We start from the raw sequence: 17,500 nt of genomic DNA on the forward strand, positions 1-17,500 counted from the left end.
TCATCTTAAAAGTAAAACATGTTGTAGCAGAGGGAACAGTTTAGCATTCTCTTACTCCAAAGACTAACCTGAAATTCAAAAATGGATTTAGGATGATACAAACAGCTTTGAATTATCTTTCCAATTAGGATACTGTTTATGTAAAAACTTAGAGGCAGAATTTTGTTCTTTCGTGTTTTCAAAATATTCTCTGGCTTTTGTAAGCAGGGAAATGTTTTTAAAGGCAAGAACTTGCTCATTTAAATGGCCGTATTCTGGCTTTGCAGTTCTCTGGTTCCATCCCGAACTAGCAAGATGTTGGCAGATATGCAATCATAACTCCAGGAAAAGACTGGGGATTAAAATACTTTATTCTGCTGTTATGTTCCAAACCTAAAGTGCATTTTTCCCTCTAATAGCCCACACACTGAGTTACGGCAACGATCAAACAGGTGTCCAGGTGTTGCACTATCCAGCAGACAGGTATGCTCATGTACAGGAAAGAATAATCAATCCATCTGGTGCCATAAAAGTGACTAAAAATAAACTCCCTTGCTGCCTCTTTGAGAGGTTCAAATACTCTTAACAAGGCTGGGAATGATTCTGCAGGGCCAGGAAAATATTTACAAAGCAGTCCCATCAGTTACAAGATAGCCTGTGATCTACACCCTCCATAGTAAAAGCACACGTCTTACTATACAAAATCTAGATTAGCAACTCTGAGTCCATTTTGGAGACAATTGTGATTTCTATTAGAGGGTGAATGGCAACGTAAGCTGAGAATTCACTAAACAGAAGAGGGAGGGAGCAAGCAAGCAAGGGAGGAAAGAGAGGGAAAGAGGGAGGATGGATGGATGGAAGAAATAGCTTGATAGTGAGGGAGGGAGGGAGGAAGGGAGGAAGGGAAGGAGGAAAGAAGGGGAGGAGGGAAGAAGGGAAGAAGGGAAAGGGGGAGAGAGGAAGGAAAGAAGGACGGAATGAAGGAAGGAAGGAAGGAAGGAAGGATGGAAGGATGGAAGGAAGGAAGGAAGGAAGGATGGAAGAAAGGAAGGACGGAAGGAAGGAAGGACGGAAGGAAGGACGAACGGAAGGAAGGACGGAAGGAAGGAAGGAAGGACGAACGGAAGGAAGGAAGGACGGACGGAAGGAAGGAAGGAAGGACGAACGGAAGGATGGAAGGAAGGACAGACGGAAGGAAGGAAGGAAGGAAGAAAGGAAGGATGGAAGGAAGGAAGGACAAACGGAAGGAAGGAAGGACGGAAGGATGGACGGAAGGAAGGATGGATGGAAGGAAGGAAGGATGAATGGAAGGAAGGAAGGACGGAAGAAAGGAAGGAAGGATGGACGGAAGGAAGGAAGGACAGATGGAAGGAAGGAAGAAAGGAAGGAAGGAAGGATGGAAGGAAGGAAGGAAGGACAGACGGAAGGAAGGAAGGAAGAAAGGACGGAAGAAAGGAAGGAAGGACGGAAGGAAGTAAGGAAGGAAGGACGGAAGGATGGACGGAAGGAAGGATGGACGGAAGGAAGGAAGGACGAACAGAAGGAAAGAAGGAAGGAAGGAAGGAAGGACGGAAGGAAGGAAGGAAGGACGGACGGAAGGAAGGAAGGACGGAAGGAAGGAAGGATGAATGGAAGGAAGGAAGGAAGGATGGAAGGATGGACGGAAGGAAGGAAGGATGAATGGAAGGAAGGAAGGAAGGAAGGATGGACGGAAGGAAGGATGGATGGAAGGAAGGAAGGATGAATGGAAGGAAGGAAGGACGGAAGAAAGGAAGGAAGGATGGACGGAAGGAAGGAAGGACAGACGGAAGGAAGGAAGAAAGGAAGGAAGGAAGGATGGAAGGAAGGAAGGAAGGACAGACGGAAGGAAGGAAGGAAGGAAGGAAGGAAGGACGGAAGAAAGGAAGGAAGGACGGAAGGAAGTAAGGAAGGAAGGACGGAAGGATGGACGGAAGGAAGGATGGATGGAAGGAAGGAAGGAAGGACGAACAGAAGGAAAGAAGGAAGGAAGGAAGGAAGGACGGAAGGAAGGAAGGAAGGACGGACGGAAGGAAGGAAGGACGGAAGGAAGGAAGGATGAATGGAAGGAAGGAAGGAAGGAAGGAAGGATGGAAGGATGGACGGAAGGAAGGAAGGATGAATGGAAGGAAGGAAGGAAGGAAGGATGGACGGAAGGAAGGAAGGACGAACAGAAGGAAGGAAGGAAGGAAGGAAGGACGAAAGAAAGGAAGGAAGGAAGGAAGGAAGGACGGAAGGATGGACGGAAGGAAGGAAGGATGGATGGAAGGAAGGAAGGAAGGAAGGAAGGAAATTGAATATAGTTCTTTCTTCCAACTCTGTTAATTTAATCTAATCTAAAGCTAGGAAACCGCTCTACATTTCCACTACCTGACATCACTACAACACTCACTGGAAGTCTGTTCATTCTTTGGAGAAGGGCGGCATACAAATCTAATAAATAATAATAATAATAATAGTTATTATTATTTCACATTCTTACCCAGGGATGCCTGCAGATTCCATGCGGTTGGCCAAGGAAACATCATGGGACCAGACGTCATACTGCCATTTCCGAAGCCCGATCACCCCACAAAGTAGATTTCCAGAGTGGATGCCAACTCTCATGTTGATGTCCACTCCTGTGGCTTCCCTAACTTGCCTGCAAATGTATATGTATATATATATATATAATTAAAGAATTATAAGGACCCCAGTATGGAAGACCAAATGGTAAGTCATTTGAGTGTCCCCATCTCTAGACTTAATAATCCTACTGATTTTAGACTATTTTCTCATTGTCATTGAAATAAACTTGTGGGCCTGAGGATGAAGTGACTTTGGGATTTTATATATTTGTTTTACATCCCACCTTTATAATTTTTACAACTAACTCAAGGCAGCAAACCTATCAACACACATTCCTCCTCATATTTTCCCCACAACACTTCACTAGATATTTTACTAGAAGAGCCCTCCACTCGCAACCGAATACCCTAAGCAACTAGACTTACAATCCTAGGAATCTCTCAATTCCCAGAATTCCTCAGCCAACCATGGATTAGAAAAGGGATGATGACTGAGGAATTCTGGGAGTTGAAGTCCACAAGTCTTAAAGTTGCCAAAGTTGGACAACCCTGCTCTAATCCACAAAAGCTTAAATCAATGTAAACTAACTGCATAACTCCTTATGAATATTTTAACAGAATAATAGAAACATAGAAGACTGACGGCAGAAAAAGACTGCATGATCCATCTAGTCTGCCATTATACTATTTTCTGTATTTTATCTTAGGATGGATATATGTTTATCCCAGGCATGTTTAAATTCAGTTACTGTGGATTTATCTACCACGTCTGCTGGAAGTTTGTTCCAAGGATCTACTACTCTTTCAGTAAAATAATATTTTCTCATGTTGCTTTTGATCTTTCCCCCAACTAACTTCTGATTGTGTCCCCTTATTCCTGTGTTCACTTTCCTATTAAAAACACTTCCCTCCTGAACCTTATTTCCCACAGAGTTGGCCTTCTCCGGGTCCCGTCGACTAAACAATGTCGTTTAGCGGGACCCAGGAGAAGAGCCTTCTCTGTGGTGGCCCCAACCCTCTGGAACCAGCTCCTCCCGGAGATTAGAACTGCCCCCACCCTCCTTGTCTTTTGTAAAGTTCTTAAGACCCATCTCTGCCGTCAGGCATGGGAGAATTGACACATCTCCCCCGGGCCTCTACAGTTTATACATGGAATGCTTGTGTGTGTGTTTGCTTTTAATAATGGGGTTTTTAGTGTTTTTAAAAATTATTAGATTTGTTTTTTTACATTGTTCTTGTTATTGTTGTGAGCCGCCCCGAGTCTACGGAGAGGGGCGGCATACAAATCTAATAAATAAATAAATAAAAACTGTACCAGTACAATAACAGGAGGAAGAAATGTTCTCTTTTCTGAGATTTCCCTCGCATGCATGTGCTAGTCATTCCTGACTCTAGGGGGCGCTACTAATCTCCATTTCAAAGCCAAAGAGCCAGCGCTCTCCAAAGATGTGTCCACGGTCATGTTAACAGTAGGATTAAATGCCAAAGTTGTCCGGAACGCTGTTATCTTCTCACCAAAGTTGTCCCTGTTTTTCTACTTGCATTTTTAAACATGCTTTCGAATTGCAGAAGCTGGGACAAGTAATGGGAGCTCACTCCGTTAAGTGGCGCTAGGGATTCAAACCGCTGGACTGCCGACCTTTCTGATCAACAAGCTCAGTGTTTTAGCCACTGAGCCACCGAGTCCTTTATCTTTTTCAGAGGATTACGAGGCCCTATTATTATCTATCCTACCGCTGCATTATCTATTCCCACCATCACCACTCCTAACTTACTAACTTTTTTTAAAGTACCTACTTTATCGCTTCACACATGTCGAGGCCCATTTTCACACAATTTTTGGCATGTATCGGCAGGGACACAGGTAAGCCCGAGACGCAGTAATAACAGTCTCCCAAAATCTTTATCCTCATGCACTCATTCTCCTGCAAAACAAAACGAAACAAAAATAGCCCGTGAGTTCAACAAGCACGGCAAATATGAATTAAGCGGCATTTGTCTTAAGCAGCGCAAATTATAGGGTTTTCCGCATGGAGCAAAACAGATCAGCTGTCATCTCTTCATTTAAGACTTTTCTGTATTCCAAATAATAATAATAATAATAATAACAGGAGAAGGGAGGAGTGGTTCATTTGCAATTTTTCTGGGGTTCAAGCCACTGGTGGGATTCAAATAATTTAGCAACCCGTTCGCCCCAGGGTCAGGTTGATTGTCATGGGTGGAGAGGGGCGGCATACAAATCCAATAAATAATAATAATAATAATAATAATAATAATAATAATAATGATGATGATGATGATGATGATGATGATGATGACGACGACGACGACCCATCCCATTTTCCAGCTCCACTGTATATGTAGGACATAGAAACCTAGAAACATAGAAGATTGACGGCAGAAAAAGACCTCCTGGTCCATCTAGTCTGCCCTTATACTATTTCCTGTATTTTATCTTAGGATGGATCTATGTTTATCCCAGGCATGTTTACATTCAGTTCCTGTGGATTTACCAACCACGTCTGCTGGAGGTTTGTCCCAAGCATCTACTACTCTTCCAGTAAAATAATATTTTCTCACGTTGCTTCTGATCTTTCTCCCAACTAACTTCAGATTGTGTCCCCTTGTTCTTGTGTTCACTTTCCTATTAAAAACACTTCCCTTCTGAACCTTATTTAACCCTTTAACATATTTAAATGTTTCGATCATGTGCCGCCTTTTCCTTCTGTCCTCCAGACTATACAGATGGAGTTCATGAAGTCTTTCCTGATCAGTTTTATGCTTAAGACCTTCCACCATTTTTGTAGTCCGTCTTTGAACCCATTCAGTTTTATCCATATCTTTTTGTAGGGGAGGTCTCCAGAACTGGACACAGTATTATTCCAAATGAAATCCCAGTACAGTATTCTAAATGCTATCAAAGTGGATCCTGGGTCCTCCACAGTAGCGGATTTCACCCAGTACGAGTAGGATCGGCAATCCATTAGCAGAAATGGAGATGCACGTGGAACTCCACACCCCAAGGCATACACATGCGCGCCCACATGTGATTTCGCTTCTGCACATGCGACAGAAGCAAAATCTCCCATGAGAGCACTCGCGCATGAGATTTTGTCCATTTTCGGCAGGTTTTTTTGCAAATGCGTTTGCCCAGGTTCGCCTGGTGCACCAGTTGCGGCCCTATCTGGACCGGGACTCACTGCTCACAGTCACTCATGCCCTCATCACCTCGAGGCTCGACTACTGTAATGCTCTCTACATGGGCTACCTTTGAAAAGTGTTCGGAAACTTCAGATCGTGCAGAATGCAGCTGCGAGAGCAATCATGGGCTTCCCTAAATATGCCCATGTTACACCAACACGCCGCAGTCTGCATTGGTTGCCGATCAGTTTCCGGTCACAATTCAAAGTGTTGGTTATGACCTCTAAAGCCCTTCATGGCACCGGGCCAGAATATCTCCGGGACCGCCTACTGCCGCATGAATCCCAGCGACCGGTTAGGTGCCACAGAGTTGCCTTCTCCGGGTCCCGTCGACTAAGCAATGTCGTTTGGCGGGACCCAGGAGAAGAGCCTTTTCTGTGGTGGCCCCGGCTCTCTGGAACCAGCTCTCCCCAGATATCAGAGTTGCCCCCACCCTCCTTGCCTTTCGCAAGCTCTTAAAAACCCACCTCTGTCGTCAGGCATGGGGGAATTGAAATTTCCCTTCCCCCTAGGCTTATAGAATTTATACATGGTATGCTTGTATGTATGAGTGGTTCTTTAAATTGGGGTTTTTAAGATTATTTTTAATATTAGATTTGTTCACATTGTCTTTTTATACTGTTGTTAGCCGCCCCGAGTCTTCGGAGAGGGGCGGCATACAAATCTAATAAATGAATGAATGAATGAATGAATGAATGAATGAATGAATAAATGAATGAATGTGCGGAAACAAAAATATCAGCAAAAATCAACGAGGAAGCCAGAGCCGCTTAACAGTCATGTTCCTAACTTTACTGCAGTGATTTATTCAACAGACGTGGTGAGAACGGTCATAAAACGGAGCGAGACTCACTTAACAAATGTCTCGCTTAGCAACAACTGTGCCCAAGCTTGTTGTGGGACTGCACAATTAAAACAAATAAAAATGACTTGTTTACCAAACCAGAATGTTTACATTCACACAATCGGTCAGTTGTTTTTCTCAACGCCAACCGCTGGAAGATATGGGGATTTCAATTCCCGGAATTGACTCACCTTTGCAATTTGGTCAAACTTTCCAAAGAGTTCATTCAACATCACCACCAGTTCCTTGGGAGAACAGTCGCTTGCCAAGCGAGTGAATCCTACGATGTCTGCATACAGGATGCTAAAGAAAGCAGGAAAAAGAATATTATGACCTGGAATTGCACTACGCCAGGGGTAGGCAAAGTTGGCTCTTCTATGACTTGCGGACTTCAACTCCCAGAATTCCTGAGCTAGCATGATGGGCTCAGGAATTCTGGGAGTTGAAGTCCACATGTCATAGAAGAGCCAACTTTGCCTACCCCTGCTCTACGCCGAGTCCAACTTGAAGAAGCTGTGATCCCTCAAGAACTTTGTGGCTTCTTTAAGCTATTGGCACCGGACCAGGGTATCTACGAGACCGCCTTCTGCCGCACGAATCCCAGCGACCGGCTAGGTCCCACAGAGTGGGCCTTCTCCAGGTCCCATCAACAAAACAATGTCATTTGGCGGGGCCCAGGGTAAGAGCCTTCTCTGTTGCGGCCCCGACCCTCTGGAACCAACTCCCCCCGGAGATTAGAATTGCCCCCACCCTCCTCGCCTTTCGTAAGCTCCTAAAAACCCATCTTTGCCGTCAGGCATGGGGGAACTGAGATATTCTTTCCCCCTAGGCCTTTACAATTTATGCATGGTATGCTTGTTTGCATGTATGTATGTTTGGTTTTACAAATAAGGTTTTTTTAAAGATATTTTTAGGATTGGATTTACATGCTGTTTTTGTTGCTGTTGTTAGCCGCCCTGAGTCTGCGGAGAGGGGCAGCATATAAATCCAATTAATAATAATAATAATAATAATAATAATAATAATAATAATAATAATAAATAATTGTCCTCAGAGCAAAGGTTCTCAACCTGGGGGTCGGGACCCTTTTTGGGGTCAAATGACCATTTCACAGGAGTCGCCTAAGGCCATGGGAAAAGACAATTTTCCCATGATGTTAGGGAATAAAGCTTCTCTTCTGGCACTTGGAACATGTTTTCACAATCCGACCAATCAGGCGTTTACAGTGGGGGTGTCCCTCTGACCTTCCTGCCAATCAGCTTAAAGCTCTGTTGGGAGAATTGGGGCTAGACTTATGGCTGGGGGTCACCACAACATGAGGAAATATATTAAGGGGTTGCAGAATTAAAGAGGTTGAGAACCCTTGCCCCAGAGGGAAATCCAACAATTTACCTGACGTTCTGGTGCCGTTTCACATAAAGGTTGTGGAAATTATCGTGCTTTTTCATGTCGTTGGTTTCTTTCAGACGCTCAATGATGGCGAGTTTCATTCCCATGGATATGTGAGCTGGCAGGATTGATAGAAGCAAGCTTTCCTTGGAGAAAAAGAAGGAGGTTTGAATGGTTCAAAGCAAGAAGGGATCTCACCAGAGGAGGAAGGAAAGATTGATTGATTGATTGATTGATTGATTGATTGATTTGATTTGAATGCCGCCCCTCTCCAGAGACTTGCAAATATGGTTGCAAGAGCAACCTAAAACATCTAATAGACCTAACCTAACAAAAGAAAAGCCACCTCATTCATTAAGCTCACTGATTAGACCATGCAGTGTTCCTTCGTTTACTTAGTGCTTCCATCATAGGTTAGAAATTCAACTTGAATGCTTGCAAATCTGTGCAAAAAGTCATTTGCAAATCTTCCTTTTATAGTTGTGTTTTCCAGAGAGGTTCCTGGGCTGTTCGGGAATTATTCTAGACTCACATTCATGAACATTTCTGAGGTTTTTTTTCCATTTTAATGGCTGCCAAGGCAGCAGCAATATAGCATGCCCAACCTGGAACAAAGGAGAATATTTGTAGCTAAAGGTTGAACAATGGGTTGCTTATTTTCTTGTGGATGTTTCCTTACTCAACTAGGTAACATCATCAGAGCTAGGAGGAAGTGGGGTTTGCAGAGAGGAAGAGGAGGAGAAGGGGAGGAAGAGGAGGAGGAGGAGGGGAGGAGGAGGAGGAGGAGGAAGAAGAGGAGGAAGAGGAGGAGGGTGAAGAGGAGGAGGAGGATGAAGAGGAGGGGGAGGAGGAGGAGGAGGAGGAGGAGGAAGAAGAGGAGGAAGAGGAGGAGGGTGAAGAGGAGGAGGAGGATGAAGAGGAGGGGGAGGAGGAGGAGGAGGAGGAAGAGGAGGAGGAGGAGGAAGAGGAAGAAGAGGAGGAAGAGGGGGAGGAGGAGGAGGAAGAGGAGGAGGGTGAAGAGGAGGAAGAGGAGGAGGGTGAAGAGGAGGGTGAAGAGGAGGAGGAGGATGAGGAGGAAGAGGAGGAGGAGGAGGAAGAGGGGGAGGAGAAGGATGAAGAGGAGGAGGAAGAGGAGGAGGGTGAAGAGGAGGGTGAAGAGGAGGAGGAGGAGGAGGAAGAGGAGGAGGAGGAGGGGAGGAAGAGGAGGAGGGGGAGGGGAGGAGGAGGAGGGGGAGGAAGAAGAAGAGGAAGGGGAGGAAGAGGAGGAGGGTGAAGAGGAGGAGGAGGAGGAAGAGGAGGAAGAGGGGGAGGAGGAAGGGGAGGAGGAAGAGGAGGAGGAAGAGGGGGAGGAAGAGGGGGAGGAAGAGGGGGAGGAGGAAGAGGAGGAGGAGGAGGACAACGATGACTGGGAGGTCCTTGGGTCTCTGAGCTTTGTTTTCTTGAAGATGTTTCATTACCCAACTAGATAACCTCATCAGTGCTAGAGGGAGTGGGATTCACTACTGATGATGTTCCCTATTTTGAGTAATGAAACATAGGTAAGAAAAGAACAACTCAGAGAGCACCAAGTGAACCTGGAATGAGTGATAATGAAATAATTATCTGCACCTTAATAACTGAATCTTAATCATTAACCATGCAGGAAAAACGTGCTTTGTTTTACGGTTCGACATCCCACTTACCTGCTGCCTTTTTTCAATTTTCAATTTCATTTGGACCTGGATGCACTTTAAGGTGTAGCAGTAGAGGTCCCAGGAGGCGTCTTGCATCTGATGCTTGTGATACGCCCCCAGCAAATTGCCACAGAGGAAAATGAAAGCGTTCGCCACAAGCTGAGCAAATGAAAGAGAACCAGGCAGTTACAATCGGTTGCTTCTTGCAGCAGGCGATGCTCACAGGATTCTTCCTCACCACAACTTACTGAACAAGCCATAATGGCGCCGTTTGCACAGAACGCTAGGCTGGAAGCAAACAGCGCCATAAATAATAGTAATAGTAATAGAAACATAGAAGACTGACGGCAGAAAAAGACCTCCTGGTCCATCTAGTCTGCCCTTATACTATTTCCTGTATTTTATCTTACAATGGATATATGTTTATCCCAGGCATGTTTAAATTCAGTTACTGTGGATTTACCAATCACGTCTGATGGAAGTTTGTTCCAAGCATCTACTACTCTTTCAGTAAAATAATATTTTACTGAATATTTTCAATATTTTCTCATGTTGCTTTTGATCTTTCCCCCAACTAACTTCAGATTGTGTCCCCTTGTTCTTGTGTTCACCTTCTTATTAAAAACACTTCCCTCCTGAACCTTATTTAACCCTTTAACATATTTAAATGTTTCGATCATGTCCCCCCTTTTCCTTCTCTCCTCCAGACTATACAGATGGAGTCCATGAAGTCTTTCCTTATACGTTTTATGCTTAAGACCTTCCACCATTCTTGTAGCCCGTCTTTGGACCCGTTCAATTTTGTCAATATCTTTTTGTAGGTGAAGTCTCCATGGACTTGAAAAAACTCCTACCAACTAGTTAACTTTCCAGCGCTTAATTAGCCTATTATAAATCCAGGATTTCATATATCCACAGATTAGTTTGCAGAAATGGCAGATTTTAGATTTGTCCCTGTTTCTCTCTAATCGATGTGCGGGTTGGTCTTCAAAACCGCCTTCAGAAATGTGAATCTCTCTACTTTGAACCTGCCCTTCCTGGTAATCTGGATTTCGTGGGCAGCTTGGAAGAGGCACAGGTTTAATTCCTTGCCTCCCTTTTTATTTGATCTCAACTTTTTTTTCTAAATCCCTGAATGATTGTTACAGGAGGTGGGGGGAACTTTTTGCAAAGGCAAAACTGTATTCTCCATACTCTGAAACCTCTCCAAAACTAGATTAACCTCAAGGGGTGTTTGTTGCCAAAGCCATGACTGATACGTCGGTTCGTTTGTTAATCCAAGTGATTTCACAGTGTGATTAAGTCCACGCATTGTGCTACACCATTGTGATTTTACGGTAGTAAAGCCAGAAATTATTGGTTTCTGCAACAGGCTACATCATAGGCAACAAACTTCCGGGTCTGAGGCAACTAAATGTTGGGTTGGTTTTCTACACATAATTTCCCATGCCATGGAATACAAAGATATTTCACCAGAAGAGCCCTTCACTCCTCCACTCGAAACAGAATGCCCTACGAAAATAGACTAACTACCCTGGGTCTTGAAAGCTTAGAACTGCGGCGCCTAAAACACGATTTAAGTATTGCCCACAAGATCATACGCTGCAACGTCCTTCCGTTCAATGACTACTTCAGCTTCAACCGCAACAACATAAGAGCACGCAACAGATTTAAACTTAATATGAACCGCTCCAAACTTGACTGTAAAAAATATGACTTTAACAATCGAGTTGTCGAAGCGTGGAACTCATTACCGGACTCAATAGTGTCAACCCCCAACATTTCTCCCTTAGACTCTCCACGATTGACCTCTACAAGTTCCTAAGAGGCCAGTAAGGGGTGTACATAAGTGCACTGATGTGCCTATCGTCCCCTGTCCAATTGTCTTTCCTTATCTCATATATCATATATATTCTCTCCTTCCCATCTACTTCTCTTCTTTTTTACTTTCTATCTTTATATGTATTACTTAATGTCTATTCTCTTCCATATGTATTGTATATTGGACAAAGAATAAATAAATAAAACAAAATAAATAAAATATGGTACATATTAAACGTACATCCTTCCTCCTACTTCTAAAACAGCCAAACATTCATTAGAGGTGGAAAAAACATAGCAGATTTCAAAGTGAAACCTCAGCTTAACCCCCTGATGTAAGAATTAGCTTCTTCAACCTTGCATTAGAAACATAGAAGATTGACGGCAGAAAAATACCTTATGGTCCATCTCCTCTGCCCTTATACTATTTCCTGTATTTTATCTTAGGGTGGATATATGTTTATCCCAGTCTTATGGGATGTCTGAAATGGTATAGGCCCTATAGATTCTATAGGCCCTGTGGTTCTCAACCTGGGGGTTGGGAGCTCTTTGGGGGTCAAACGACAGTTTCACAGGGGTTGCCTAAGACCCTGGAAAAAAACAAATTTCCCATAGTGTTAGGAACTAAAGCTTCTGTCCTGGCGCCATGGAACACATTTTTACAATCCGACCAATCAGTGTTTACAGTGGGAATGTCCCTCTGACCTTCCTGCCAATCATCTTAAAGTTCTGTTGGGAGAATTGGCTCTAGACTTATGGTTGGGGGTCACCACAACATGAGGAACTGTATTAAGGGGTTGTGGCATTAGAAAGATAGAGTCTCCTGCTTGAACAAGAGGTTGAACTAGATAGAAGATGTTCCAAGGTCCTGTCCTGTCCTATCCTATCCTATCCCATTTTCTCCACTTTTTGCTTCTAACACACCTATAAGTCATTAAATCATTGTATTTTCTCCTTTTGCCAAACTAGGAAACCACAGTTATCACAATCATAATAAGCCATGATCTTAAACTCTCATTTTAAATACTTGCTCTGCTTGGGGAACCAAAAGCAAACATATCTAGTTACCATATTTAATTTAAAAGAGAGAGACAGTCCAAGACCTTCCTTTAGGTCTGCTTCCCTTCAGTCCAAATATTCTACTCCTTTCATTTCGTGTCTTTTATTATGCTGAAAGTACATGCTGCGTACTCTCCAAATATTTTCATTTATACTGAAATTATTGTTTGATTGACTCAGGAAAGGAAACCTGGTTTTGTTTTGCTTTGCTTTCTGGCTGGGGATTAAACCAAGCCCATTTTTTGACTGAAAGTAAACCGAGTGCTTGAAAATTCATCGCTCCCCAAACTTCAGCAAATTTGCCAAGAAAGTGTTAACAAAAGAGTTGCTTCAATCATGTCCAAAACATTTATCTGGGGGAAGGGAATACATTGCCTCACTCTCCAAGACATGACAGACACCTTTGTGGTGTGGATGTTAAATGGTTTTGCTGAGTTGTTTATCTGATTTTCTTAAAAAACGGATTGTCTAGACAGGCAGGGGTTGCCAAATGACTGCAGAAATGCTTTGGCGGGTCACGGTTTCCACATTTACAACACTGGAGTGTTTCCCCTTATCCTTTTTTCAAGTGCGCACTTCCTTCCTAATAAAAGCAAATATTCTTTCTGGAATTTAGCACTGCCTCGTGAGAAATACAGTGATACCTCGTCTTGCAAACACCTCGTCATACAAACTTTTTGAGATACAAACCCGGGGTTTAAGATTTTTTTGCCTCTTCTTACAAACTATTTTCACCTTACAAACTCCACCTCCGGACTTCCGTTGCCAGCAAAGCACCCATTTTTGCTCTATTGGGATTCCCCTGAGGCTCCCCTCCATGGGAAACCCCACCTCCGGACTTCCGTGTTTTTTTGATGCTGCAGGGGAATCCCAGCAGGGGAATCCCAGCAGCGCAAAATGGGCGCTTCGCTGGCAACGGAAGTCCAGAGGTGGGGTTTCCCAGCGAGGGGAGCCTCAGTGAAATCACAGCATCACGGATTTCAAGGACTTTGGTGTTTTTGCGATGCTGCGATTTCACTGCTGGGATTCCCCTGCTGGGATTCCCCTGCAGCATCGCAAAAACACAGAAGTCCGGAGGTGGAGTTTCCCATGGAGGGAAGTCTCAAGGGAATCCCAGCAGCGCAAAAACGGGCGCTTCGGCTGGCAAAAGGGGTGAATTTTGGGCTTGCACGCATTAATCGTTTTTCCATTGATTCCTATGGGAGACATTGTTTCGTCTTACAAACGTTTCACCTTAAGAACCTCATCCCGGAACCAATTAAGTTTGTAAGACAAGGTATCACTGTATCTGGAACAGAACTGTGTGGTTCGCTCCACCAGTCATATATTGCGAATCAAAGCTCCAGATGAATTTAAGATCTTTGTTTCCTCTTAAATTTTAAGATGAAGGCTATAACAGAGAGAAAGGGGTCAACCTATTCTCCAGAGCATTTGATGATAGGACAAGAAGTAATGGGCGGAAGATCGTTAAAAAGAGATCCAACCAAGAACTAAATTTCCTGACAGAACAATTAACCTGTGGAATGGCTTCCCTCCAGAACAGTGTTAGATAGGTGAGTGTGCTTTTGTTTTGCAACCCAACAAGACAGACACGGACTTCAGAGGAGAATCAGAACTGCAGAAAAATACAATTGCTGCTAACCTGCCTTCCATTAAGGACCTGTATACTGCACGAGTCAAAAAGAGGGCTGTGAAAATATTGACTGACCCCTCGCATCCTGGACACAAACTCCTACCCTCAAAACGTCATAACAGAGCACCGAACATCAAGACAACTAGACACAAGAACAGTTTTTCCCCAAACGCCATCACTCTGCTAAACAAATAACTCCCTCAACACTGTCAAACTATTTACTAAGTCTGCACTACTGCTAGTTTTTCCTCATCATTCCTATCACCCATTTCCTCCCACTTATGACTGTATGACTGTAACGTGTTGCTTGTATCCTTAAGATTTTTATTAATATTGATTGTTTCCTCATTGCTTACAGTATTTGATCCCTTTGAGTATCATTAAGTGTTGTACTTCATGATTCTTGACAAACGTCTCTTTTCTTTTATGTACACTGAGAGCATCTGCACCAAAGACAAATTCCTTGTGTGTCCAATCACACTTGGCCAATAAAGAATTCTATTTCTATTCTATTCTTTGCACTGACAGAACTTAGCAGAGGCTTGCATTTTTTAAACAAATAACTTTTATTCTGGCATTTTCAGCACCCCTCCAGCTCAGTTTAAATAGAACAGCGAACAGACTTCTGAAAGCTCCTTTGATAGTGTGGCTGTCAGACAGCCAACCAATCACAATGCTTTACATTTCATATGTAGGGGTGGTGCAGCAGGTAGAGTGTTGTACTGCAAGCCACTGAAGCTGACTGTAGATCTGTAGGTCAGCGGTTCAAATCTCATCACCGGCTCAAGGTTGACTCATCCTTCCATCCTTCTGATGTGGGTAAAATGAGGACCCGTATTTTGGGGGGGAAGGTGCTGGCTCTGTATTGCTAACATGTTGTAAGCCGCCCTGAGTCTAAGGAGATGGGCGGCATAAAAATCGAATGAATGAATGAATGAATGAATGAATGAATGAATGAATGGATGGATAGATAGATAGATAGATAGATAGATAGATAGATAGATAGATAGATAGATAGATAGATAAATAGATAAATAGATAAATAGATAAATAGATAAATGTATACATTCACTTTGCTGGTTTTGTATCTGTTCTTTATGTTTCCTTGTAAAAATTTTGAAAATCCAAAAAAATAAAATTGATTTTAAAAAGAGAGAGAGAGAACTGAAGCTGGGCAAGCAACACCCATGTAGCGGTGCTAATGGCCATCCGCCCCTGCTCGGTTTCCCCAAAGGTGCCTTACCTGAAAGAGCAAGGTGCGTTGATTCTGAGAGTCTTCGGCTGCTGTAACGCTGAGGACGATGATATGAGAGAGGGCAGAAAGGGAGCTGAGTATGACGGCATCTCTCATAGCCAGAGGCAACATGGTGTACGCCGTGAAGATGATGAACAGGAAAAATGGCACCTGGAAGGAAAAACCAAGACCCATCGTTCCGATTAATGAATTCCAAGAAGTCAGGCCTCTTGACGTTTTATTCAGGTGTAAGAGATCCTTTGCCGAGTACTGTGAGTATGGCTCCCAGTTCGAACTCTATCACGCAGTCCGATACCATGCTTCACTAGTACATCATACCGGCCAAGCAGGGGTTCCTACTTAACACTGCTACCGGAATAATGCGTGCACAGTTCCGCGTCATTGGTGTACATCCACGCACGCCCCAGTGAGATTTTGCTTCTGCGCATACACAGAAGCAAAATCATGTGCGACATGTGCGCGAAAGAGATTTCGGCAATTTTGTTTGCTTCTGCGCATCTGTAGAAGCAAAACATTGCCGGAATCTCATGCGCGTGAGACAAGGATGAAACAAGGAGAAGGCTAAGAGAGAAGGAGTGTGTGTGTGGGGGTATACAGGCAGCCTCTTTCAAGGATGACATCATCATTAGGGGACAGAAGTACCTGCTCCCATCCATCAGGAGGGGTAGGATTGTCGAAAATGGACACGTATCCGATAGCCAGCAGGTTGATCCAGATCACGACGGCAAAGAGCCTCAGCTGGCACCAAAAGTAATACTCGACGTAAACTAAAACATACATGATGATGAAGATGATGAGAGCAATGCTCACAGTCACAATGAAGGCCAGGTGTTGGCCGGCGTTTTTCTGTAAGCAAAACAAAAGTTAGTTTTTAGTTAGGCTTCGGGTTAAGTCTGCGGAGAGGGGCAGCATACAAATCTAAATAATAATAATAATAATAATAATAATAATAATAATAATAATAAGAAGAAGAAGAAGAAGAAGAAGAAGAAGAAGAAGAAGAAGTAGTAGTAGTAGTAGTTAGCATCTATTCCACACCTTCTGTTTTAATTCCGTTCTGGTCTAGTTGATGCAAATCCACAAATCCTTTCTCAAGGCTTTGATTTTTCAAACAAATAAATCTTTTATTCTCTTTTTTGCACAGAATAAATGGCAACAGTTACGCGCAATGTTGCGAGATCATGCACAGTATGATGCAAAGTCACATTCCAAGCTAACGAGCTGAAGATGCAAGACTATAAATCTCTCCAAAAAGCGGAGGGGTATCTCAGTACTATAGGCTTTGTTCAGAGTTCTTTCTGATCTAATTTAGCAGAGTCTGTCATGGTTTATCAAAAGCTTACTTTTCAGGAGCCAGGAATGCACGCCATATTTCAACTACGCAGTTTGTTCAAAGCACCTTCTCCTCCCGTTCATCTCTGGAAATTATGTCTCACCTATTACACAATTCTAACCTGCAGAACTTTTTCCCAAGAATTTATTCTCTTCTTTTTGTGAATCTCCTGAACCTAGGATTCACCCATGGGCTGTCTGCTATTCCCCCATTATCTGAAGATGAACCACTTTCCATGCTAACTTCTAACTCATTGTCTCCTACGCTCTCGTCCTCGCTGTCTTCTGATAACCTTAACCCAGGATGAGCTAAAACCTTTGTTTCCTCATCCTCAGAGTCTGATGCTTTCTGAAGCTGACAAGGAACACTCACAACAAACACCACAAGGCGATTTTGCTGCGGTCTGTGTGTTTTCATAATTTTAGATGACTAATTACTAATTTAATTCACCAATTAAATTAGAATACCCTACGAGACTAGACTTTCAATCCTGGGCCTAGAAAGTTTAGAACTAAGACGCCTTAAACAAGATCTAAGTATTGCCCACAAGATCATATGCTGCAACGTCCTGCCTGTCGGCGACTACTTCAGCGTCAACCACAACAACACAAGAGCACACAACAGATTTAAACTTAATATTAACCGCTCCAAACTTGACTGTAAAAAATATGACTTCAGTAACTGAGTTGTCGAAGCGTGGAACTCATTACCGGACTCCATAGTGTCAT

The 17,500-nt window shown here is 43.4% G+C and overlaps 1 protein-coding gene across 1 annotated transcript in view; it reads right to left on the reverse strand.

Annotated features, from left to right (window-relative positions):
• ADCY7 (adenylate cyclase 7) overlaps positions 1-17,500 on the reverse strand; it is a 99,530-nt gene that overhangs the window by 46,024 nt on the left and 36,006 nt on the right. Inside the window, exons 3-9 of the mRNA XM_070760195.1 lie at positions 16,082-16,285; positions 15,428-15,589; positions 9,681-9,830; positions 8,002-8,144; positions 6,801-6,912; positions 4,362-4,489; positions 2,480-2,638 (exon numbers count right to left, since the gene is read on the reverse strand). Coding sequence (XP_070616296.1) covers positions 2,480-2,638; positions 4,362-4,489; positions 6,801-6,912; positions 8,002-8,144; positions 9,681-9,830; positions 15,428-15,589; positions 16,082-16,285 — 1,058 coding nt within the window. The remainder of the gene's footprint in view (positions 1-2,479; positions 2,639-4,361; positions 4,490-6,800; positions 6,913-8,001; positions 8,145-9,680; positions 9,831-15,427; positions 15,590-16,081; positions 16,286-17,500) is intronic.

Source organism: Erythrolamprus reginae, chromosome 9 (genome assembly GCF_031021105.1).
Source record: "Erythrolamprus reginae isolate rEryReg1 chromosome 9, rEryReg1.hap1, whole genome shotgun sequence".
Classification (NCBI taxonomy): Eukaryota; Metazoa; Chordata; class Lepidosauria; order Squamata; family Dipsadidae; genus Erythrolamprus; species Erythrolamprus reginae.